The sequence below is a fragment of the Pecten maximus genome, chromosome 1, assembly GCF_902652985.1.
Source record: "Pecten maximus chromosome 1, xPecMax1.1, whole genome shotgun sequence".
NCBI lineage: Eukaryota > Metazoa > Mollusca > Bivalvia > Pectinida > Pectinidae > Pecten > Pecten maximus.
In genome coordinates this window covers 31,250,139-31,274,918 of record NC_047015.1, presented here as the reverse complement: position 1 = coordinate 31,274,918, position 24,780 = coordinate 31,250,139, and the positions used below count along the sequence as shown (strand labels likewise).

Here is a 24,780-nt window from a genome sequence, read left to right as displayed (position 1 = left end):
TGCGTCAATGACACGGTTATGTGTCTGTTAACATTGTGTCAATGACACTGTTATGTGTCTGTTACCACTGTGTCAATGAAAAGATAATGCGTTTGTTAACACTGCGTCAATGACACGGTTATGTGTCTGTTAACACTGTGTCAATGATACGGTTATGTGTTTGTTAACACTACGTCAATGACACGGTTATGTGTCTGTTAACACTGCGTCAATGACACGGTTATGAATCAGTGTACCATTGGGTCAATGAACAGCTCTCAACTGCATTGTCGCGGCCATATCGTTATAAAAACAAGGGATAATTACTTTGCATGGTGCCGGACATGGCAGGTTCAAGACCATCACACATAACACGAGCCAGTGGCGGATTCCTGCATCATTTGGATTTCGAAGCTTCGAATCCAATTAGTTAACACGTTGTATGGCATATATCCTTTATATATCTTATAGTAATATTAATTGGGATAATTATATTGAATTAATCATGTTTATGTCATGGATCCATATTTCAATAACGGCATATCATAATAAATCTGTTCGCGGTACATTTCGTTTTGTGTTTGAAGCCTTGACAGAGGGGGTTACGAATTAAATCAATTAACTTAATCCCTTAATGATTTCCATCGTCTTGGTATTTACTTAAATCCTCTTGCATACAGGTAGCCGAAGTAAGTGAGGGTACGAAGTATAGTACTTCAGCGGTCGATGTGTGTTGCTGCTTTTCACAGGTACGTACATTGTAATGAACACCAAACACAGGAATAAGATAAATACATACTTGTCACTCGATATTTAAAAAAAAATACTTTCCAAGTAAATTAAATGTTATTTCTTTGGTAAAATACACGGAGATCAGCCTGGTAAAATATTAATCTTGAATTATGGTATTTATAGGCTCCGAAACCTTGGAACATGAAAACGTAATGGACATATTAAAAATAACATTTTCGTATGAAACTTATTATGTCCGTCAGGCTGTAGGCTATTTTGCTACGATGGAACTGTTCCCTTTGTATCAATATAACATATAGTTCTTAGATGTGCACATTATCTTAGTTTACAACTCATTTTGTATTATGTTACACAGATGACCGAATTTTGGAAGCAGTTGAATTGGCCAGATCTCCTGGATGCCTTTCCATTAGTTCAAAAATTGGCAGAGGTAGGAACCGTAGACACACGTTATCAACGTAAGGTACCATAAGCACACAATAGAACGTAAGATCCAATATGGGCCGAACCTCACGTGCTATCAGTCTTTAATAGGAGTGTGGTATCCCGAGGGGTTTCGAACGGCGGTGGTGGAATGTTTTCTATTCCGCGTAATAGCTCAGGGGGTTGGTATATAGAATTGGTTAATAAAGAAATAATTGAATGTGACTAAGGACATTTCGGATGATGGTTGTGTAGGCTGAAAAAGACAGTTCAAGGTTATAAGGTTTGATAAGGTACATTGTTTGAATAGAACGTAATTTTCTGTTCTTTTGCAAATTAACCAGGTTTTTTTTTATACTCGCAATTGTGGTTGTAGGAAAACAACTAAGTTTTATTTCGCAAAATAAGTGGGTTATTAATTCAAATGCATTTTTTTTATACATATTCATTCAGTGAGGATTTGTGCACCATTCTAATTTTTTTTTCTGGAAGGGAAACTATTATTATTATCATTTTATCAGTCGATGGTGTTCGAAAATTTGTAAATTGAACATTGAGGCTCCAGAACAAATTGCGCCGTGCATTATCTATTGAAGGACATTAGCAAGGGCGCTGTGATGTATGCAGATATGATACACCAGAAACTAAAAGATGAAGGCTATTACGACGAGGTTGGGCAGTTTGATGTCACTGAACAGGTGGGTAAAGTCTTATGTGTGTGATACAACTTCGTCAAAGACACGGGGATTAAAGCAGCGAGAACATATCAAAAAATCAAATCCTGTGGTCCTAACACCATACTATATAGACGAATATTTAGCCCACTGAGATATAATAATTCTCTTCTATTAATATCATTACATCAACTTAGAGTGAGATCTTTCCAAATCTTAATTGAGCACTGTAAACGAAGACAAATATCAAAAAAAGAATGTACCATTACCTTGCCACAGGGGACTGCGAAACGCGGACTGACGTTCTAATGCAGCTTAGTTGTACTCGACATATCGCTGAAATAAACACTGATATGCATACATGAAACTTCCATGGTATAACAAAATATGAAACGTTGTTGGGTTTCTGTCCTTTGTTATATCACCTTAATATTTCATATGTCAATTAATGTTTGAGAATGTCCTGTAGATAAAATTTATATAGATTTATCTATTTTGATTATATGAACGGTATCAGAATGATTGACTTACACTCACTAATAGTATTACATTTATATATTTGAATTCCCTTCTACTACACCTCGTCATATTTGCCTTGTATTTTCTGCAATGTTCTCCCTGGAAATATATTTATTTGCACACCTTTTATCGATTTAAGTAGGAATTATCATTTTGATAGGATCTTAATAAAAGGCTATTAAATAGTTGCATTTTATGTATTCAGATTCAATCAAATTTCTATTCAACAGCTCTGCATTACAATAAACAACATAGAACAGGTTCGCCGAGCCTTGAAGCCTCTTCCTGAGATGTTAAGATTCGCTGACATACAAAGAGCTGTCGAAGCAAGCAACGGTACTGGAAAAGGCTGCAAATTTAACCTCAGTACCATCGTCAAGGAGGCAGACGAATGTATGGTGAGGAAAATCAAGACAGTCGTCGACCGCGTGGCAGACAAGGTAAATTGGCAGTCACGTGGTCACATGCAACCTTCATATACAGACAATGCACACTTAGTTATTGTCTTGCTAAACAATATAGTTATATGTTTATTCTAGCTGCATCAATCGTATGATCATGCTAGAATTTACCAAACAATATCAGACATTTAAAACGAAAATTATTCATCTAGTAACAACTATACAAATCATTGGCAACCTTTGTCTATAACTTCAGTATATCGAAAAGAGAGAAGTTGGCGTTACATTCGGTTTGTTGTGGTGATATGTATGCATATGGCGTTATGAATATGTCTTATATCAGCTCCGTCTTAAAAAAAATGTAACAATCCTATTCAAATAGGTGATATCACCAAATGAAATAAAGCCTAAAACAATGCCCTATATGAATAGCTATATATATCAACAGATGAGGCCAGATATAAAGAAGGACGTTTTCCACTTAAACTGGGCACCAGAATCGGTCCCTGCTGACGATGTAAGTACTTGATCATTTTCAATCCAATCCTTGTTTACAAACGTCTCAATGATGACAACTTTGGTAATTGAGACGCTTGTTAAGAAAGGATATGACATCAGTCTCATATAACATCTTATTGGTTGCTAGCAAAGGTCCATATCGACTTTTTTGTGTTGATGAAAATATTATTGTCAGGGCTTTCGAGTATTGAATATGAAAATAGCGAAAAAAATAGACAGTTTGAAAAGAAAGGCAGAAGAAAAAATATTGTCCGTTTCATAATTTCTACGAAAAATACCAAAATGTTTGCTTTAAAGTAATACGTTTATGCACGTAATTGTGTCATGTGACTATATTCCAGGCAATCGGGGACTTGCTTACGTACCTTGACAGCAACTTACTGACTATGAATAAGAATCTGCTCAAGACAAACTTTGACCGAATTCTGTTATCACTCTGGATGGAAGTCTTGGCGGAATTCAAAGAGACTATTTTGAAAGAAGAACCGGTAAGTATACCTAGAAGCATAATCAAAGAGTGTGTTTTTTCGATGTTAAGATTAGGAGATTTATTGAACGTGTTCAATATAGACAATATATCTATCCAGTGCGTAAGGGAAGTAACTCCTGTAAGCTTATGACTGATTGGGAATCTCAATTGCATATGAAGAATCAAGTCACTATATCTGTATTTTTTTTATTCTTTTTGTTTTCATTCTTGAAAAAGGATTTTCATTTACTGATCATTACTGTCGACTTACTGCAAATAGATTTGTATATTTTCATAGCAGCTTGCGTATGCTTTCATTTTCCGAGTATTTTTTTTTCGTTCCTGATCCACTCGTACTTCAAATATACGTATATGTATCGTACCTTTTCATACATTTTTTCTTTTCTTCAGAGGCAACCGATTCTGTATAAGAGAATGTATGACGCAATAGAGCTACTAGTCGACTTTTTCTATGCAAACGAAAAAGGCCTGCAAATGCAAAAGATTCAGTCTGAGCAGTACAAGGTAAACAAATTATCCTATTGGAATCCTTTGTTTAGGAAGTAACTCAAACGTTATATAATACAGTAAAACCGAATCCTTTCCAACTTGCTTCGCATTTTGCCAGGCCGCATAGAATTGTATAGTGACTTTAAAAAGTGTGAACAAAAATCAAAATTATTACGTGTCAGTAAAGCCGGCTTAGAAAAATTGACAAGTATCATTTGTTTCAGGAACTGAAAGAGTTACTTAGCCTGCACAAACTCAACACATTCCCGCTGATAGAAGTTTTCTTTGACGAGAAATTACAACAACAGGTAAACTTCCATTTTCAAATTTGATATGTCGGAATTGTTATCTTCTCGATATAAATGAATGAAAATGACATATGATTGTAGATACCGCCATCGTCGATATGAAGTACATTGTGGTATAATAACATTGGTCTAAACTGAGGAGATGTATAATGTAGTTGCTTCATAGCATATCATGGCTGCCATGGTATAATGTGGTAATTGATTCTAAAGAGAATTATTGGTTACTTTCACAGAAGGAATGCACGAGCAAGGAGTATGGAATTCTCAACGTAAGGATGTGTTACAGACAAGACTCACAGTCACTCCTGGTGGAAGGTATGTCATAGTATCATATCAATTTATTTATAAACAGTACTAGAGCAGTACAACACGGTCTCGAAATTGTAAAAGTGTTTTGAATTTAAGAATAGTCATTGTCAAAACTTAAGTCTTCATTGTCAGTACGAAATCACCTAATTTACATATAAATTTAAACTGCCTACCACACAATTTTTTTCAAGGCTTGTAAACATTCGTAGACTGATTTTATTGAGATTTGTAACGTTTTAAGAATTAATTCAATGATTTTTTTTTTACATTATGGAGACAGAGGTTTGTAAAGAAAGTACATCCCATTTTTATGTGTTATGGTTCCTTAACTTAAAGAAAATCTTTTTGATAATTTTGAATGGTAGCATATTTCTAGCCATTGTTAAATCTTGTTCATGCATTATTAAAGAATTATATAAATATTCATATGGATTTTTCTTAATTTGTATAAACATAACATATATATGATATTTGTAACTGAATTTAAATCTATACATATAAATGACGTAACCATTACATTTTCTCTATCTAGTCCTTAACGCGAAGGATGTTATACCGCTCGATGCCAATGGTAAGTGTTTTACTACCGCTCAAGTATCACCAATCCATAACATGTTACTACTTTATAGAATTACCACTTCCAGTTAATGTAGTAAGAAATCTTATCAATATTCACGATGGCGACTCTCGTTGTGTATGAGTACCAAGTAATGCCTAAGTACCTCCAATAACCAACAAAGATCTCACAAAAACAATCAACATGTGGGTTTTCGAATTAAAACATCGGTTAATTTCTACACTAAACCTAAACCTAGTTGTCAATACTGACTTATCATCACTTACGATTCCTAGAAATATGGCATAGCTATATGATGGCATAGTTATATGATGGCATAGCTATATGATGGCATAGTTATATGATGGCATAGTTATATGATGACATAGCTATATGATGACATAGCTATATGATGGCATAGTTATATGATGGCATAGCTATATGATGGCATAGCTATATGATGGCATAGTTATATGATGACATAGCTATATGATGGCATATCTATATGATGGCATAGTTACATGATGGCATAGCTATATGATGGCATAGCTATATGATGGCATAGCTATATGATGGCATAGTTACATGATGGCATAGCTATATGATGGCATCTCTATATGATGGCATAGTTATATGATGGCATAGTTACATGATGGCATATCTATATGATGGCATATCTATATGATGGCATAGCTTTATGATGTATTTTACTTCAGTTTGGCTGTAATATATATATATCAAACTCTCAGCTTATACTGAAATTTGTCTAGTTTGTCATTTGTAGCATTTTAAGGTAAGCAGTGCATGAAGCAATATGATTTGATAAGTCTCAAGTATAATAAAATCACTGAAAAAATGAATTGAAATATTGATTTTCAACAGACCTTAATTACTAAGAAATAATTAGCATGTATTGTTTTTTATATCGTAACATTAAATTGATGCTTCTCGATCCCCCAATAAATAATGAAAACATCATGATACATTCTCCAAAGTGTCTGCTATTGATTTTGTTTACAGGTCTGAGTGATCCGTTTGTACTTCTCCAGCTGTGCCCAGAACACGTGTTCCCAAATGTTACGATACAGAAAACGAATATTGTGAAAAAGACATTGAATCCAATATTTGAAGAAACGTTTGAATTGTGAGTGTATCTGTTTAAGATCATCATATATAATATATTCCTTTGCATGGTGTTGTTATTTTAATCTGGTTAAATTATAGGGTGTTTACATAAATTGAGCCTAATGTAACAAACCTACAAATGAAATACATATTGTATATATATTAAGATTCTCCGTTTCCTTTACTTAACATTTTCTTTTTCTTTCGGGACAAATTTTGAGTAAGTTCGGAAGTTCTCTTAGGATTTCATAATATAAAACAGCAGTATCAAACTTGTTTTAATCCAATCCTTTATATCTTCCAAAACTGTCAGATTGTGATATATAGTGTATAATGCATTCATTTGAACAACACATACAGTTATTGACTGCAGCAATTCTCACCAGAACAATAGAATTTAATCGACTATTCAGAAAAAAAGTTGTTTTTTTATTTGGTTTAAACTTTGTTTTATCATTGTATATCGCAATGGTACATATATAACACAAGAAACGGATTTAAAAACATGTACATAACACTTGTAAATATGAGTCTGTATTTTTAATTTGTATTGAATGCATATCCAATAATCAAAATTTAATATCACTTTTCAAATTTAGCAACTCGTCTTATCTCCTACTTTTTTGATATGACGACTTTCGAACAACAAAATGCAATTTCTTTATGGATATGGTTAAAATATGTTTGAAAAATAAATAATTACAAACAAAGTATTCTTCTATCATAGTGACATCACTCCCGAGCAGTGTCGCCACGCTGGAGGCGTCCTTGTGATGACGGTGATGGACCATGACTACGTATTCCAGAACGATTTTGCTGGGGAAGTGTACGTCAGTCTCTCGGATCTGCCTGGCGTAGAGGAGGAAATATCAGGATTCGACGCCTTAAGCATCACATCATTCCCCATGATGCAACCAAAACACAAAGGTATGACAGGAAATACCAAAGATTATAAGAAGAAACATTATAACATAAACTCAAATTGTATTCGTCTTTGTAAATCATTTTGCTTTCAGTGCCAATAAAACTGACCTAGCTTGATATTGCACTATCATTTGAAAGTGTAGGTATTTTCATTATAGATTTTCCCGTGACCAGTCGATGTATCGGACGCCACTTACATTTTCCACAATGCCTGGATTTTTACTCCTAGTACATTTTCATATATCAGTGTAAATCCATTTTTTTTTCATATTTTACCCTCGTGTTATTAATTTTGAGTCGCAAAAATAAAATGAACATCTTTAATTCTTCTACAGAAAATGGGGCATTGGACGTGTTAGCAGCACGGAGCTGGGATAAGGATGCAGATGAGTTTGTCAAGAAAAGGAAGAAAGTTGAGGAACAAGCTGTTTGAAGGAAATTTATCACATAAATCGAATTCATTAAAGCTACAAAGTCAAGATTATGCTGGCAAAATATTCCATAAGAGGAATAGGAAACCCACTTGGATTGGATACGGCAATGAAATCCACTCCTCAAAAAACCAAAGGATATTTTGTCGCGGATAGAATGGCCATCGCTCTTCAAACATCCTAAACATTTTGTCAAGATAAAACTAGAAACTCGCAAGAGGTGATGACGGGAAAGTTTTCTTAGAGATGAAATTAATCCAAAACGGTTCAGATTTTTAAAAAAAGAGAGTTTCTAATATCTTTTCACATAAAATGCCTTACGACTTTTTCTTGAAATAACAATGCCAACGCCAATATGAAATTAAAATTTCCAAGTCTGTCATTTACCTTTTTGGAATATTTAAAGAGAATATATGCAATTGGCAGTTACAGAACAAAACACTTCCGCAATAATTATCATGCTTTTATTTTTACTTTTGAGATTGTTAATTCTTTAAGATTATATTTGACATTTAATTGGCGGTTCAAATTTGTTTCAGACAAATCTGTTTTCTGAAAGATGAGATTTGTATCATCTTCTGAATACCTGAAAAAAGTTGTTTGTGATTGTTCTGATTCAATACATTGTATTAGTGTTTACATGCGATTGATGTTAATGTCATATATTTGTTAAGGAAATTTTACAGATACTTTCGACAAGGTACAAATAAGTATGTCATAATATTGTCATATGTCCTAGATCTGTAATTGAAATTTAAGAATTATTGCTCACTGATTGCTTGATGAAAAAGTTAAATATCCCTGTTTAAATGACAGACACTATTAGATCTAAGTATTTATTTGCAAATTAGAACCATTCAACTGTGTTGACTTTGCTCATTCAATGATGGACGAAGCACCTAATACAGAAATCTATTTAATATTAAGAAAATAAAATATCCTAATTGAAAAATTGTAAAAAGGCTAGAAATGTGAACTTCGCAGAAATTTTGCTTACATGGTTGTATGAAATTTTGAATTCTTATTTGATAGTTATCATGCTTTTAGATTTAATTTGCTCAGATAATTTCCAATATTATGCCTAACGTGATGTTGCTAAACACGGACCAGATAAAATCATACAGTATCTTAGAGAAATGAAAAGTCCTTCTTATTCGATTGTTAGATAGCAAAATCTATAAATTGTGCTCAATTAGCAAAACGTTTCTTGGTAACTCAGAGAAATCCACAACTCTCAATATCTGATATTTTGGAAAGTTTGTAAATGTGACATTTTAATTCACTACTTTGAAGGTGTATAACGCGCCAGTTTATATCTTATGCAATGTTCTAGTCCGTTAAACCAGTCCTAATTAGTGACCATTATATAGCAGGTTACAGTGAATTGACATGCACTTTACAATATCTTATTATAGACTGATGTTGACCATTGTTTATGTTTGATGTAAGAACATACATTGTCCACGTGTGTAATTACAAGGTTCATCTTAGCACATATATGTATTATTTGTGGCGTAATTAAAAACTTCGCGCATTGTCAAATTCCAACAGAGTAGCGCGATGAGGAATTAGAGCACCCACATTTTCTGCAATAGAAGTTGCATATAAAAACGGAGCACAGTCTTGATTTAGCGCGATGCTTTCGGCGTAAAAATGACATTTCCGTTAAATTATGTATGTTTCCAGAATACTACAGCATTTAACACTACATCCAAACCGGCAATGCTTCATCAACCATAGGAAAGTATCATTTTGATTCCATTTTATGGAGCATGTAGACATATACAATGAAACGTCGTTAAAATAAAAAAATCAGCCAATGATCGCATTGCATTTAGATTGAGGTTGCGATATACCAAGTTAGAGTTACCGATTACAGAGGTACATTTATATTCAGACACAATCTTCATTTTGAACGGTGCTTCGGCAGGAAATGTCTTAGAAATGATTTTATAACACGCATAGCTATTCTTTACAAACTTAATAAACGCTTTACTAAGAGATATAGAGCAAATATGACATCTTTCTTTGGAATCTAGTACTGCATCAAACCATGATATCATTTTATTTCGGAATTTATGCATTGCTCCTTTGGCGACATTTCACTGTATATGTAAGTATTATGTGTATTTAGACAAGGTGATATAACAATGATCACGTATTTTCATTATGTGTATTTATCATCATGCACAGGGATAACGAAATGCCGCACTTTGAAAATAATATCTAAGCGTTTATTTTGTTGTGATTCATTATTGCCATATGTTATCATAAACATCTTGTGTTGAGTATAAGTTCTTGCAATTGACTCACATGCTTGTCTATCGTATAATTGTTGATATATAATATGCATTGTGAAATTGTAAAAAGTCTTCTTGCTTTTTTGGTAAATATGTATTGAGGCAATGTCTTATTTCACGAAATTATTTTTATTATATTTAATGATAATTTGAGTACTTAAATACTTCATCAATTAAGTTTGCAATACGGGGATTATTTGAGTGACGTTCAGCGATTGATTTTACAATTACATTGATGAAAAAGCATTACATTTTGCGGATTAATGCACGGTAGAATTTTGTCTTTGTGAAATTAAGAATTAACTTATTCATTCCCCTTAAAGTAAATGGCTAGATTACACTTCAGGGGCAACAGATAGCGTAAGTATCATACAATGAGTAAGGTATGATATAATGTCCTGTCTGTGTGTATTTCAATATAGGCAAAATACAAATAGTCTGCGAACATGTCGCTTTAGGCACAATCTCGAAAATAATCATTCGCAAACATTCATATATATTACTATTTGTTCAATATATTATAACAATTAACATCTAGATTTAGATTTTATCTTCATAAATTCAGTTCAGGCACTTCCAAATTTTTATAAAAGCTTGCTGCCGAATAATCATATTTCGCGGTAAATATAATTTCCAGATAAATCGCAACGAGGACGTTGATTTTTTTTTGCAACAGATAAACAGCAGATTGTTTAAGAACCGTTCTAAATATTTTAATTTAGTGTTTATGTGAAAAAATATATGTCTACTTTCTGTAATTTAAATATTTGATCAACCTAATGTTGCCTTTTATTCCATTATACACGTTATAACATTGTTATAATATACACCTACCGTTTCATTATCACCAAAACTTGATCCTTTATGCGTTGTCAGCACTTGTCAAGAGTGAAAAACAATGTTTCAAGACTTGTACATCAAAATAAGATTTTACATCCTGTATGCGTTGTTAGCACTTGTCAAGAGTGAAAAACAATGTTTCAAGACTTGTACATCAAAATAAGATTTTACTAACATTTAAAGATATCTAATTATGTTTGTAATGTTAACTGTATGGTTATTTAGTCATTACGTATGTAACTTTTAAAAAATTATTTTTAATTGTTCACTACGAATGGTAAATGGTAATACAGCATTAACAGTGTAAGGGTCTCAATTAAATATGAAAGACAAACAGAAGCGTGTAGCTGATATCACAAAAACAAAGATGTCGGACACCTAGTAAACAAGATATTACATGTATCAAACAGCACCTTGTATACATTTAATTAACCGCTTCATCAATATCGATTACATTACTTTGAGTAGACATGTTTAGGGCCTGCTATTCTCATGAGTGCCATAAAATAAGTATTGTATAGTGATACTGTAGCTTATAAGGATATCACAGAATTCCATAATTTGTGCTGGGAGTTGTAATTAGATCGTATTAAAGTAACAATTGTAAGACACTATTCTATAAATCAACACCACAATTGATTATCTGATAATTTAGCTGCAGCAAATCTACATAGATTTTAACTTCTCTAAGATATATTAAAGTCACATTTTGTGAAAATTAGTAATAATTCATAATCCGATTGGAAATAAAAATAAAATGACGGCATCATTGAAATATCTTTAGTTAAAGTCAATCTACATCCTTGAGTCACTAATTTTTATGTATTTTTGTACCCTGTTTTTATGTGTTCAATTTACTTTTCCCATGCAAGTCAACGTTAGTCAGACCAGCGTATGCATATCTCAAAGCAGGTAATAATTTGTGATTGATACCAATAGATTTTTAAAATACGAATGATATCGTACAGTACAGGAGTGTTTCTACACTATGGTGATTCATTACACAGTTTAATTTTATCATACATGTACATGTGTATTACAAAGTTCTATGTGTACCCGTTTTGTGATTTTACAAAATAAAATATTTCTTTGAATACATGCGTTGAACGTTTTGTTTATGGTATTTAAGTGAATCGTAACTGACACATTGTTTTGTGGTGTCTATCTGTCGGTCTGGCTGTGCGTCCGGCCTTGGGTGCAATGGATTACACTTAATGATGCCGTAGTTTCCGTTTATGATGTCTATGCTTGGTATCCAGATTGCCCGGGTCGCATAAGTTTAACTTCAGGTCAAAGGTCATGTGATCCGCTTCAGTCACACGTTAGTTTCCATGTTCTGTTCTGGTTGGTTTTATCATGCTCATATAAGGTACACACATTGTCTGCGTTGAGGGGGCGTAGAGAAGCGCTTTTCTGGTTTGTAGCTCTAGCATCACGTGGTTTGTTACCAATCACAGAATAACAGCAACAGTCAACTCAACAACAGCTGTTGGCTGATCATGGTCATGGTTACTCTGTAAAAGGAACAGGTCGGTGTGGCGTGTACATAGTGCTAAATACGGTCTTTGTCACTCAGCTGACAGAGAATGTTTCTTTGGCTCAGGAGGTAGAGCCTTGGCTTATCACGCCGGAGACCCGGGTTCGACTCCTGTCGGGCACTCGTCAGGAATGTGTTTTCCTTGTTCTTTCATCTGTTTGCTTGTATTAGGGGATGTTTCTTTATGCCACCGGGTCATGGTACTCTGTTAGCTTGTGTTAGGGGATTACTCTTCATGTCCCCGGGTCATGGTACTCTGTTAGCTTGTGTTAGGGGATTACTCTCCATGTCCCCGGGTCATGGTACTCTGTTAGCTTGTGTTAGGGGATTACTCTCCATGTCCCCGGGTCATGGTACTCTGTTAGCTTGTGTTAGGGGATTACTCTTCATGTCCCCGGGTCATGGTACTCTGTTAGCTTGTGTTAGGGGATTACTCTTCATATCCCCGGGTCATGGTACTCTGTTAGCTTGTGTTAGGGGATTACTCTTCATGTCCCCGTGTCATGGTACTCTGTTAGCTTGTGTTAGGGGATTACTCTTCATATCCCCGGGTCATGGTACTCTGTTAGCTTGTGTTAGGGGATTACTCTTCATATCCCCGGGTCATGGTACTCTGTTAGCCTGTGTTAGGGGATTACTCTTCATGTCCCCGGGTCATTTTACTCGGTTAGCTTGTGTTAGGGGATTACTCTCCATGTCCCTTTGTCATGGTACTCTGTTAGCTTGTGTTAGGGGATTACTCTTCATGTCCCCGGGTCATGGTACTCTGTTAGCTTGTGTTAGGGGATTACTCTTCATGTCCCCGTGTCATGGTACTCTGTTAGCTTGTGTTAGGGGATTACTCTTCATGTCCCCGGGTCATGATATTCTGTCAGCTTGTGTTAGGGGATTACTCGCCATATCGCCGGGTCATGGTACTCTTTCAGCTTGTGTTAGGGGATTACTCTTCATATCCCGGGTCATTGTCCTCTGTTAGCTTGTGTTAGGGGATAACTCTTCATGTCCCCGGGTCATTGTCCTCTGTTAGTTGTGTTAGGGGATTACTCTTCATGTCCCCGGGTCATTGTCCTCTGTTAGCTTGTGTTAGGGGATTACTCTTCATGTCCCAGGGTCATTGTCCTCTGTTAGCCTGTGTTAGGGGATTACTCTTCATGTCCCTGGGTCATGGTACTCTGTTAGCTTGTGTTAGGGGAGTACTCGTCATATCCCCGGGTCATGGTACTCTGTTAGCTTGTGTTAGGGGATTACTCGTCATATCCCCGGATCATGGTATTCTGTTAGCTTGTGTTAGGGGATTACTCTTCATGTCCCGGGTCATGGTACCCTGTTAGCCTGTGTTAGGGGATTACTCTTCATGTCCCTGGGTCAAGGTATTCTGTTAGCTTGTGTTAGGGGATTACTCTTCATGTCCCGGGTCATGGTACTCTGTTAGCCTGTGTTAGGGGATTACTCTTCATATCCCCTTGTCATGGTACTCTGTTAGCTTGTGTTAGGGGATTACTCTTCATATCCCCGTGTCATGGTACTCTGTTAGCTTGTGTTAGGGGATTACTCTTCATGTCCCGGGTCATTGTCCTCTGTTAGCTTGTGTTAGGGGATTACTCTCCATATCCCCTTGTCATGGTACTCTGTTAGCTTGTGTTAGGGGATTACTCTTCATATCCCCGTGTCATGGTACTCTGTTAGCTTGTGTTCAGGGAAGATGGTCAAAATAATAGATGAAAACATCCAGTTATATTGTATCAGGCTTAGACATCTTCAGTCGTTTCAAAATTATCGAATGTATAATCTTTGTTTCATTAAGAGTCAAAGTAAAAAGTGTCATACCCCTCCATCTATTCATTCGCTAACATTATGATTCTAGAGGAAATATTTTGACAATTTTACAGATTGTATATCTGTTTCAATGAAAACTTGTCAATGTCAATATATATTAAACTAAATATAATATCAACTATCAAATCTTACACTTAAAAGAGGTAAGAAGAAGAAATTAGATATGAAAAATACATGTGGACGTCCGAAACAGCAGCAACAAGCTACATCTTATCAATATAAAGACGCTGGACATCGACACCGCGCCATCGTTAATACTTAGAGAACCTTTATTCTATGTGAGTAGGAAATGATTTCTAAAATTATACTGACGAAGATATGTTTTCTTTGTCCTTAATGTATTCATATAAACATATAGTTACATGTATATTAATTAGGTTTACCTTGGTCCTTACTAACAATGTAAGTAACAAAAACATCAGGGAATATAATAAGAACAAAACAAAGATTTAAACGTTTTCTGCTTCATCGCCGACATCCGTCATGCAAAGGGATGTTAAATCCTGGTTAAGTAACATAACGAAACAAGGGTGGTGACAACGAAACTACCAGGCATATCAACAAACGTCGAATAGTTGTTAATCGGAACAGGTCCATGAATATCACCAACTGGGACGTGTAAACACAGAAGATAGCAAAGCAGGGATGTTACTATCTAGAAATGGAAAAGTAACAATTAACAAATTAAAATCATCAAGATTAAATCAGTCTCTCATGAATTTAAAGTTATCCCTGCTGGTAACGTTTTAAGTAAAGATTGAGACAAGCGTCTGAAGTCTGAAGTGTCCGTGATCTCATCTTCTACAGGCCTTATTCATTTGTTATTTAAAAACAACACATCGTCAATATACATGTACATTGAAGATGAATTTGAAGTTATACATGTACGTTGCATGTTTTGTTGCTCATCAGTATAATCAGTCTCGCATGAAAACGTAAACAATACGGCCAGAAGAGGAAGACATTTCACATAGGTATGTCAATAGTCTGTTTGAAGATTTTGTCGATCAAAATTTTGTCGGCTTCGATCATTCTCATGGTATTATAATCGATTATTTCCTCAGAGTCTATGAGGAATATTTAAGAAAATACGTTCCCAACGCCGGAGAGAGAACGAAAACTAAGCTTGGAATAGGGAAGGGTAGTGTACAGAGGGGGAAAAGCTAACATTATCATAGAAGGAATGTTTCAAAACTCTTCAAAATCTTAAAAATCAACATTCAGTTGCTCCTAATCCCGTAGTAAAACGTATCCCAATACGACTGCAGACCTAAGTACTATGAATGCTAGCATGACTAATGGTCCAGCAATAAAATGTTGTTTATAAACATTCTTATGAAGTAAAGGAATCCAATAGAGACAAAGTAGATCAGCACCTTTATCCTTAGCCGGTAAGTTTCTTTTATTATATATTTTCCATTTCTAGATTGTGATATGCTTTCTTCCACTACCTATGACGGTTATTTATCAGTTAATTAGATATCCCAGGACTTTTTTTTCTAATGTCACGAGTTCCGTGACAGCTAAATGTCGACTGCTGACGATAAAAGCGGGTTCGTGAAGGTTTTTGGTCCTTATCGTGATCCCATTTAGAAATATTACATTTCTTAGTGCAATATGAAGTTTGACTATTCCATCCTCGTTAAGATCCCGGCGGTTTCGTTATTACTACCCTGGCTCTCTTGTGTGAATCCATATTTTGTTCCTATATGCCCTTGTATTATTGATTTTGATTGCATTTACACGTCCGTAATCTCAATATGTTTAATATCGAGCTTAAAATAAGAATACGAAATACTATTATTGGTATGTAACAGGACTTTCTCTTCCACAATAGTACCTTGTATTAAATCTTTCAATATAACTGAAGCTGGGGTATGTTGTCATGTAAAAGATCTCAAACATTGGAGGTCGGTAGAAGTATTTCATAATTGTCCATAAGTTTTATGGCACTGGTTTAATAGGAACACATAATTCGTTACGTTTTAAATTGTTTGCAGAACATACGAATAACAAGCACTTTGGTGCAGTATTCTGTGCCCCGTACCATATATTCTTATTATAAACTGTCAATAATGATTTTTCTCTGGAAAAAGAAACTCATAATATAATTTTGAAATGCTCGAGTACTCCTGAAGCACTTTTCGTACTAAATTATTGGTCTCTTAGTTTTCCATGTACATAGTAACACCCATGTTTTATTTGCACGGTACATTTAAAAGTATACAAGGGAGCCACAAGGGCCCTTATCGTCCCGCACGCCTGACCTTTATCGGAGTCCACGGATGTGTTAACCTTAAATCACTCCTTAGAGAAGACAATCCTACAGGCTTGTCCCTAATCCAACTCGCCTAAGTACAAGCCTGAGAAACTTCCCCATTCTATTACTGGTCGATTTAAATGAAACATAACCCATCAAAATTAAGTAAATTATATTTAATGAAATATGAACGTATTTTTAAGATTCAGTAAGCTATCCGTATTCAGGAGTTTAGGAGGGGGCGGTTAACCTCACGTGCATCAGCTATATACTGGTATTAAAAGATATTGCCAGCAATGATACCTTTGTATATACTTTATATTATATAAATGTATTATATGAATCATAGCCAGATTCCTTAGATGCTGCATCACCGACAAAGAGTAATTATCAACGATTGAGAACGAGAACAGGCTGCTGTATTCGTTTTTATACATTTTATACAATACTAAAAGTTGCATATGTTACCCCGTTGCCCACATCCAAACAAGTTTTACTGTGACGATTGTGAATTACTGATATTGCTATTTGCATAAAATTGCAGATATTAGAGAAAATAAAGGACGTTCAGTTTCATAATAAAAAACAACTATTTTTGCGTCAAAGTTTTGATAAAACTCTTTGTTTTATTCAAACATATTATTTTTAGTTGATGGTGACTTGATTTTTCTTTTGGTAAAAATATACTGCACATACGACTAGGTGTAGAACATTGATATGCATATCCGAATTGATAAAAATTCCGGCTTCAATTTTCAAATTACAGCAACAAAAAGTATTTAATATAAATATCAAAGCCGATGTCCTTATTTTTTGAGAGTATAGACGTTGATGAAGATATGGGACACAATCATTAGGAACACAATTATGGACGTACTTATGTTTAAATGAAATAAAACCAAAATATAAAGTAAACATTTTATGTTCATTTCAAACTTGCCGCTAAACAAAACAAAACAAAAAACAAAAAAAACTAAAATTGTCAGAAAAAAGGACCAGCAGGATGTTCCTTGAACTATTACAGCCAGTGTGTAAACGCTGCCTCCTTAAGTCAGGTTTCAACCACCACATACTGATAGCAAGTAAAAATCCTTTTATAAGTAAACACATCGGATAGTTATACTTGTTGAGAGTACTTTGAATCATATCCCGTGCTTGATTCCAATCTATTTTGTAGAAACACAGATAATAAGACAATTCCGCGAAATACAGTCCCCCACCGAATGTGACGCTATACGGCAAGAATGCACAGATGATAAATAAACCCGATGGATATTTCCTGATAGATATAGATAATGAACACAATGTTTTACAATATATCAGTGTTAATGTATTATGTTTTGATGTTAGTAGGGATTCCCCGGCATTTAGAAATATAAATATATACACTTAATACACTATCGGTGTTTGTTGGAGTGAGTTATAGCAGACATGTCTATTTATTGAGAAAACTAAGCAACACAACACCTTTAGTTCTTAAAAGTATTTTGAAACATTGTACAAAACAGAGACAGAGGATATGCCGAATAATGCCAAATACAAATTATTGTTTCTTCCTTCTAAAATTCAGTCATGCTGATCCAGAAGAAAATATAGCAAAAATCAAAATTAGGCTTAACAGACTAATTTCATTGTTTAGAACTCTTCTTCTTTGCGGAGAATCCCATTATTAAAATCACCATGCCTTGTGTCTACGTGAATCATAAACCTCTGAATGCAAAAAGAAACATCTGACCAATTAAATATATAGATAAAACTGCTGATGGAAACGAAAACACAGACAGAAAAATATTTAAACAGAGAGTAATATATTTTCAAATACAATAAAAAAATTAATTCAACATAATGACGTCAAATTTAATGGACGGTAAAGAGTTTTAATCACGTAAGTAGATTTAGCCAATACGACATATTTACTCTTACATTAAGATACAATTTACAACGTACTATTGTGTCAATTTATGGTCATAAACTGCGGTTTCGTCAATCCTCCCTACACCTAGGGGGATGTATGTGTGGCTATAAAGAAGGGGCTCTTCACTTGGAGTGGCTGATAGCCGACAGTGTGATTATCAGTCATTGTGCTCACAGATAAGTGCACTGCTTGTCCTCCAACTTCCAAAGGAACACAGACATCCAGCAGTGACGTGTTGACTCCCAAACAGCTACACAGCAGGTGAGTCAGCAAACAATTAAGGACGTTATTATTTTAAAAAGTATTTTACTTTGAGAAAGTAAAAAATGGATGCATATTGTTAACAGTAATTAACCGACTTACAAGTGAGTTCAAAGTTAGTTATTTTGAGGTTTCCTAATATGATATATCTTTTTGGTTTATCTTTTAAGACAACAATTTCATTTATTTATTTTTCATTTAGATAAAACAAGCGGTAGATTAGAAAACTGGTATTGATTTATGCTAATTTTATCAAAAGTAAAAATAGCATGATTTAAGTAACCGATTCCATTTTTCCTACGTGAGACAATACTCCAGGTAACCTTTTGTAAACGTCACATTTATCTCCTTGGCAACAACAACATTGTTATATTTTACAACATGATTGCACCAACTAACATAATACGGTATCTTAGAGATTGTACTTTTAGGACTTTTAGGAGGTGAAATTTTGGCCATGGATGTTTAGTGTCATTTTGGTTTTCTCATTTTTCTCTTATTTAGAAGTAGTGCATTGACATTTTGGTTTCTCATCAAATAAATCCTGTTCGCATGACAGCGAAAACTAATGATAGATAAACTGATTTTTAAGCTAAAGTTATTACACGGTAATTTAGTTTGAATAATAATGAAATGAAGAGAAGCACAAAAAGACAAATAATAGATCAACATAACAAAAATACATGTATTCGATAAAAAACGATGTTAAACAAAAAAACAAGTCATTCTGTCATTTGACCATAAGGTAATTCGAATGTATGGTTGGATTCGTTTTTTTTTCTTTCAGAAGTGTTTGAAAGCCTGCATTTCTCAGTATGGAGTTGTTTTCCCCTTTGTTTTCCGTGGCTGTTTTGATATTTGTCATTTTTGGTAAGTTTTTAAGGATCTCTTACCAAAGTCTTCTTGTAAGAGAATTGGATTTTTGTTGTACAAGCTTTAACGATCTGTAACAGTCATGTCTTAGTGAGGAAGAATGTAAAGAAAGCATCACTCAGAACAGCAAATATATGTATGTCAATGTAAATATATATTTTGTCCATGCATTTCCGTAGTCATATAGATTTTGAGATAGATTAACAAATGTTTGCATATTGGTAGTCTGCATTTTATATTCCAGGTGCACATTTCTTACAAAAATCATCTTTAAAAAGGTGTTAGTCGGATGATCAAACATAAACGCACAATAGGGAATAGTACCTTTCATTATTAGTCCAGTAATGCTTCTATAGACATATTATGGATCAAGGGTGGAAACCCAGACGAACATCTAACAACATCAGAATGAGTCTAAATAAGTCTCAAACTACAAAATAGGAGATGCATTAAACCCCATATTTCACTTTTATATTAGAACGCCGCACAATGGATATTCGTCAATGGTTAAAAAGAGTGTTATAAGACTTCATGAAAAATAAGAAATATAAAATAGCACTAATTCGACAATTGAAATGCAGTTTTTATGCTAACATAACAGAACAAAACGGTCCGTTCAAATTCCACTACAATGTACTACCGCGCCGCTCAATATGGAACATATTGACAATGTGTTATCTTTCAATAACAAAAATATCCTGTAGAACTTAAACATCAGCCGGTATTATCACGATATTTACTTACAACATTACCAGTAGAGACAACTTACAACTGTATGATAAGCGTGATTATTTCAATTTGGGTTAATTTCCCGTCTCTAGATAGTAATGACCCTGCCTCCTTTACCTAGGGTGTTTACATATCCCAGTTGATTCAATATCCAAGGACTTGTTCCATTATAACGATTTCTGTGACAGATGGCGACTACTAACGGAGAGATTAACAACACAAGGTTTCGGGAGATGCAGGTTGATGAAGACCATGGGAAAATTTTATATTCGAGGTCATCATCTTATTTGAAGATATTCTATTTCCATTTTCGGTATGACGTCAGACGCGTTCAATGCTCATAGATCCAGTGGTTCCGCTGTCACCAAACTAGTTCATTTTGAGAAGTGACTTAACCCGAATTCGACCTGTATTTGTATTTCGGGTGTCGCCGTGACCTGTATTTGTATTTCGGGTGTCGCCGTGACCTGTATTTGTATTTCGGGTGTCGCCGTGACCTGTATTTGTATTTCGGGTGTCGCCGTGACCTGTATTTGTATTTCGGGTGTCGCCATGACCTGTATTTGTATTTCGGGTGTCGTCTATGAAGCAGACTCATTCTTTCGGAGCACATGGTCTAATTCTCCTTTTACATTTTTCAAGGTATCCCTGAAAATCTATATTAATGTACCTATTTGCCCTCGCTTATGTTAGAATAATGGTTTCGTTATTATGTCGGAATTGAATGTCTTGTGTACTTTTATCAACATAAAAGTGATAAACTTCAGCTTTAGTAAAATATTTGTCATTCGAACTTCACATCACAAAACTGAAAAAAAAAAAATCTTGTAAGATATTTTAACATATCTGCTGTGGCCTTGTGTTTCAGGTTCTAGAACAGCAGCAGCAACAACAACATCTACAATAGGAAGCAGTTCAGCGACAAGTACGCCATCATCAACACCTGATCATTCAGCCAGTTTGATGTCCTCAACGACTGGTTCCTCTGGTGATATAGGGTCTTCAACATCACTGTCCTCAAAACCAGACTTTTCTGTAACCTCTTTATCCTCTTCAGCAGATCATTCAACAAGTTTATCATCCAAAACAGCAGATCCATCAACGAATTTACCGTCCTCAACATCAGATTCTTCAGCGAGTTTACCGTCCTCAACATCATATCCTTCAACAACTTTACCGTCCTCAACATCAAACCCTTCAACGGATTTACCATCCTCAACATCAGATTCTTCAGCGAGTTTACCGTCCTCAACATCATATCCTTCAACAACTTTACCGTCCTCAACATCAAACCCTTCAACGAATTTACCATCCTCAACATCAGATTCTTCAACGAGTTTACCGTCCTCAACATCAGATTCTTCAACGAATTTACCGTCCTCAACATCAGATCCTTCAACAACTTTACCGTCCTCAACAACAAACCCTTCAACGAATTTACCGTCCTCAACATCATATTCTTCAACGAGTTTACCGTCCTCAACATCAGATTCTTCAACGAATTTACCGTCCTCAACATCAGATTCTTCAACGAATTTACCGTCCTCAACATCAGATTCTTCAACGAATTTACCATCCTCAACATCAGATTCTTCAACAACTTTACCGTCCTCAACAACAAACCCTTCAACGAATTTACCATCCTCAACATCAGATTCTTCAGCGAATTTACCGCCCTCAACAGTAGATTCTTCAACGTCAACACTCACTTCTCTGCCAACTGTTACTGTGTCTTCTCCTTCGACAGCTCCGTCTCAATCGATACCTCAATCTACAGTAACTTCCACAACAACTACAACTAAACTGACAACAGTATCATTGTCATCGCCAACTATAACTACACATCACTCGATTTCATCTACAGCCATTTCACCTGCAGCGTCAACTATAACAGATCATAGTTTAGCTTCTTCGACAACTCGCACTCAAACGACATCTAAACTTCAATCAACTACACCCAAGAGCTCTTCATCTGTACCTACAATTTCATCTCCGATAATAACAAAGACCTCTTCATCTACACCAACAACTCCGTCGACAAGCACAATCTCTTCATCTGCGCCAACAACTCCGTCGACAAGCACAATCTCTTCATCTGCACCAACAACTCCGTCGACAAGCACAATCTCTTCGTCTGCGCCAACAACTCCGTCGAAAATTACAACGCCCTCTTCATCTGCACCAACAACTCCGCCAACAAGCACGACCTCTTCATCTGCACCAACAACTCCTTCGACAATCACAATGACCTCAGAATCTGCATCAACAACTCCGTCGACAACCAAAACGACCTCTTCGTCTACACCAACTGATTCGTCAACAACAACAGCAGCTAGTTCTACTACAACATCGGCCAAACCAGAAATGACAACAGGTATATCTACTTCAAGACTTACGCCGATAACATCCGGTCATCAGTCTTCACTTTTTACATCGCGCCAGACTGGTGATATGGTCAATACGACAAGGATTACTACGATGCCCGGACCACCAGATTACTCCAGAGGCAAGGTACGCAAACTTCCTGTATTAATCCGATTAGAACAGTAATATATCGCCGAACAATAAGGTTTTATGTTTCCTTCACTACAATAATGCTCTGAATGTAAGCAAAGCGATGATATATCAATGTTCTTCTGTCATACTCGATTCTTTCCATACAACACTCGTAGATAATCGACGTAAACGTTGTATACAATTAAATCCATGAATGATTCAAGAAAAAAATCGCTGCGTGCAAATATCGGCAATGACCGAAATGCTCATATAGGGCACTTCTCCAGTCACGAATGGAATAATGTCAACCATACTTTCCAATATTCCACATTTCAACAATAAAGGGAAGAGTGTTCTTTTCAATAGATACTTATTTATGATTACTTATTTGTTATTTGATAATCTTGACAAACATGCAAAAATATTTTTTAAAATTGTAACTGTATTTATTAATATAAATATGCTGCTAACAGTACTCGACACGTTTAGTTTTCTAAAGAGAGGTTGCCTTCTTATTCAGCATTCAAACTAGGAGAATAAAATAATAATTAATAGTCAATTCAAAAATAAGAAACAAGGAATAGAAAAATAACAAAAACAGACTTCAAATAGACTCTAGGCAATTGTATACTTGACGGAACTCCATAACAGAAAATAAACACAAAAGGACAAATATGATCAGAATACATTATCAATCAATAATAACATGAATATGATAAATAATTATCATAATATTCAGAATAATTATGCAATCAAAATAAAGTAAAGCTAACAAATAAGTCGTAAATAAAAAATGTGTCTCCTTGGCTAATGCCATGATGATTTTTTTCCAGGGATCCAGGATAAATTGTTCAGTGCTGACGGGAGTGGTGCTTCTACTTGTTTACATGTGTCTTACATAGGGATTTTAACAAGATTCTTTCATTTAGTTTCGTATTTTAGCTGAACAAAGTGGTTTTTCAAAACCACCGCAAAACGTAGGTATGGACTATGGAGCCATTTTGTTCTTATTTTGAATAGAATAAACCTATCCCAGGTACACCTAATCACCAATGCGAAATGCGCCCGTGGCGCCCACCTTTTGTTAACAAAGTTCAATTTTCTTCTGGTACAGTTTATGTAAAGATGGAAGTTTTCAAGAAAGTGTTTTGAAAAGCCTGATATAATGAATTATATAAACGGTAAATTCAAAGCAATATTTTAAATAGTTTTAAATCAAGATAATTGCCTTTTCCTATTTATTCATATTTTATTTTATTTATATTCGCACAATTGAATTGAAGCTCACTAAAATAAGTATGTTGATTGAAATGTCTATGTTTACTTAATAAGGAATGTATTTCGGTCAAATAAAAAGTCACATTTTGTTTTCAAAATGAGAACTGGGTTGGTGACAAACACCTATGGTATCGCTGAGATCGAGCATATTTTATCTTTAACATGATTTTGTTCAATACACAAATTCAAGTGGGATGGTAGTACAAGCTTAAAGCTTATATCAATTCCTTTCCCATATTTCATTATCATTGAGGTATAACCGCATGTTTAACCCTAACAAGATATAAAAGATAGGAAAGGGATTTTCTTGTGATCTTTAATGTCAGAAATTGCTGTTATGCGTTAGTCTATTAAATCAGTGACGTGTATATCAGATATACACGTCTCTGATTAAATACTCTTCTCTATAAACTCACGAACACTAATCTACCTACAATATGTACCAATTCAAGTTTTATACCAATAGCCTTCCGTTATGACAAGAAAAGGGTGGGTTTCCGTGTCCTACATTGTATATGGATTGGCGTCCCCGAAAACAGGTAAGTACAGGTGTTC

The 24,780-nt window shown here is 35.0% G+C and overlaps 2 protein-coding genes across 4 annotated transcripts in view; both read left to right on the top strand.

The window, feature by feature from the left end:
• LOC117330322 (BAI1-associated protein 3-like) overlaps positions 1 to 12,134 on the top strand; it is a 190,663-nt gene extending 178,529 nt beyond the window's left edge. For all 3 annotated transcript variants that reach the window (XM_033888537.1, XM_033888529.1, XM_033888546.1), the window contains 13 exons: positions 660 to 728; positions 1,088 to 1,162; positions 1,752 to 1,853; positions 2,579 to 2,788; positions 3,198 to 3,266; positions 3,610 to 3,756; positions 4,149 to 4,262; positions 4,472 to 4,555; positions 4,789 to 4,870; positions 5,397 to 5,435; positions 6,441 to 6,564; positions 7,273 to 7,472; positions 7,805 to 12,134. In XM_033888537.1, coding sequence (XP_033744428.1) covers positions 660 to 728; positions 1,088 to 1,162; positions 1,752 to 1,853; positions 2,579 to 2,788; positions 3,198 to 3,266; positions 3,610 to 3,756; positions 4,149 to 4,262; positions 4,472 to 4,555; positions 4,789 to 4,870; positions 5,397 to 5,435; positions 6,441 to 6,564; positions 7,273 to 7,472; positions 7,805 to 7,902 — 1,413 coding nt within the window. In that variant the 3' untranslated portion in view covers positions 7,903 to 12,134. The remainder of the gene's footprint in view (positions 1 to 659; positions 729 to 1,087; positions 1,163 to 1,751; positions 1,854 to 2,578; positions 2,789 to 3,197; positions 3,267 to 3,609; positions 3,757 to 4,148; positions 4,263 to 4,471; positions 4,556 to 4,788; positions 4,871 to 5,396; positions 5,436 to 6,440; positions 6,565 to 7,272; positions 7,473 to 7,804) is intronic.
• Positions 12,135 to 19,649: 7,515 nt separating this feature from the next.
• LOC117330317 (flocculation protein FLO11-like) lies at positions 19,650 to 24,551 on the top strand. Its single transcript, XM_033888517.1, has 3 exons — positions 19,650 to 19,719; positions 21,320 to 22,962; positions 23,781 to 24,551. The coding sequence occupies exons 1-3, from the start codon at positions 19,665 to 19,667 to the stop codon at positions 23,847 to 23,849; spliced, it is 1,767 nt and encodes a 588-aa protein (XP_033744408.1). The 5' UTR covers positions 19,650 to 19,664; the 3' UTR covers positions 23,850 to 24,551.
• Positions 24,552 to 24,780: the final 229 nt, after the last annotated feature.

Excerpts from the sequence above, each read along its gene's own strand:
- LOC117330317 (XM_033888517.1), top strand. The coding sequence starts at position 19,665 with ATGGAGTTGTTTTCCCCTTTGTTTTCCGTGGCTGTTTTGATATTTGTC. Across the intron at positions 19,720-21,319 it reads TTTGATATTTGTCATTTTTG|GTTCTAGAACAGCAGCAGCA; the intron begins GTAAGTTTTTAA and ends CTTGTGTTTCAG. Across the intron at positions 22,963-23,780 it reads CAGATTACTCCAGAGGCAAG|GGATCCAGGATAAATTGTTC; the intron begins GTACGCAAACTT and ends ATTTTTTTCCAG.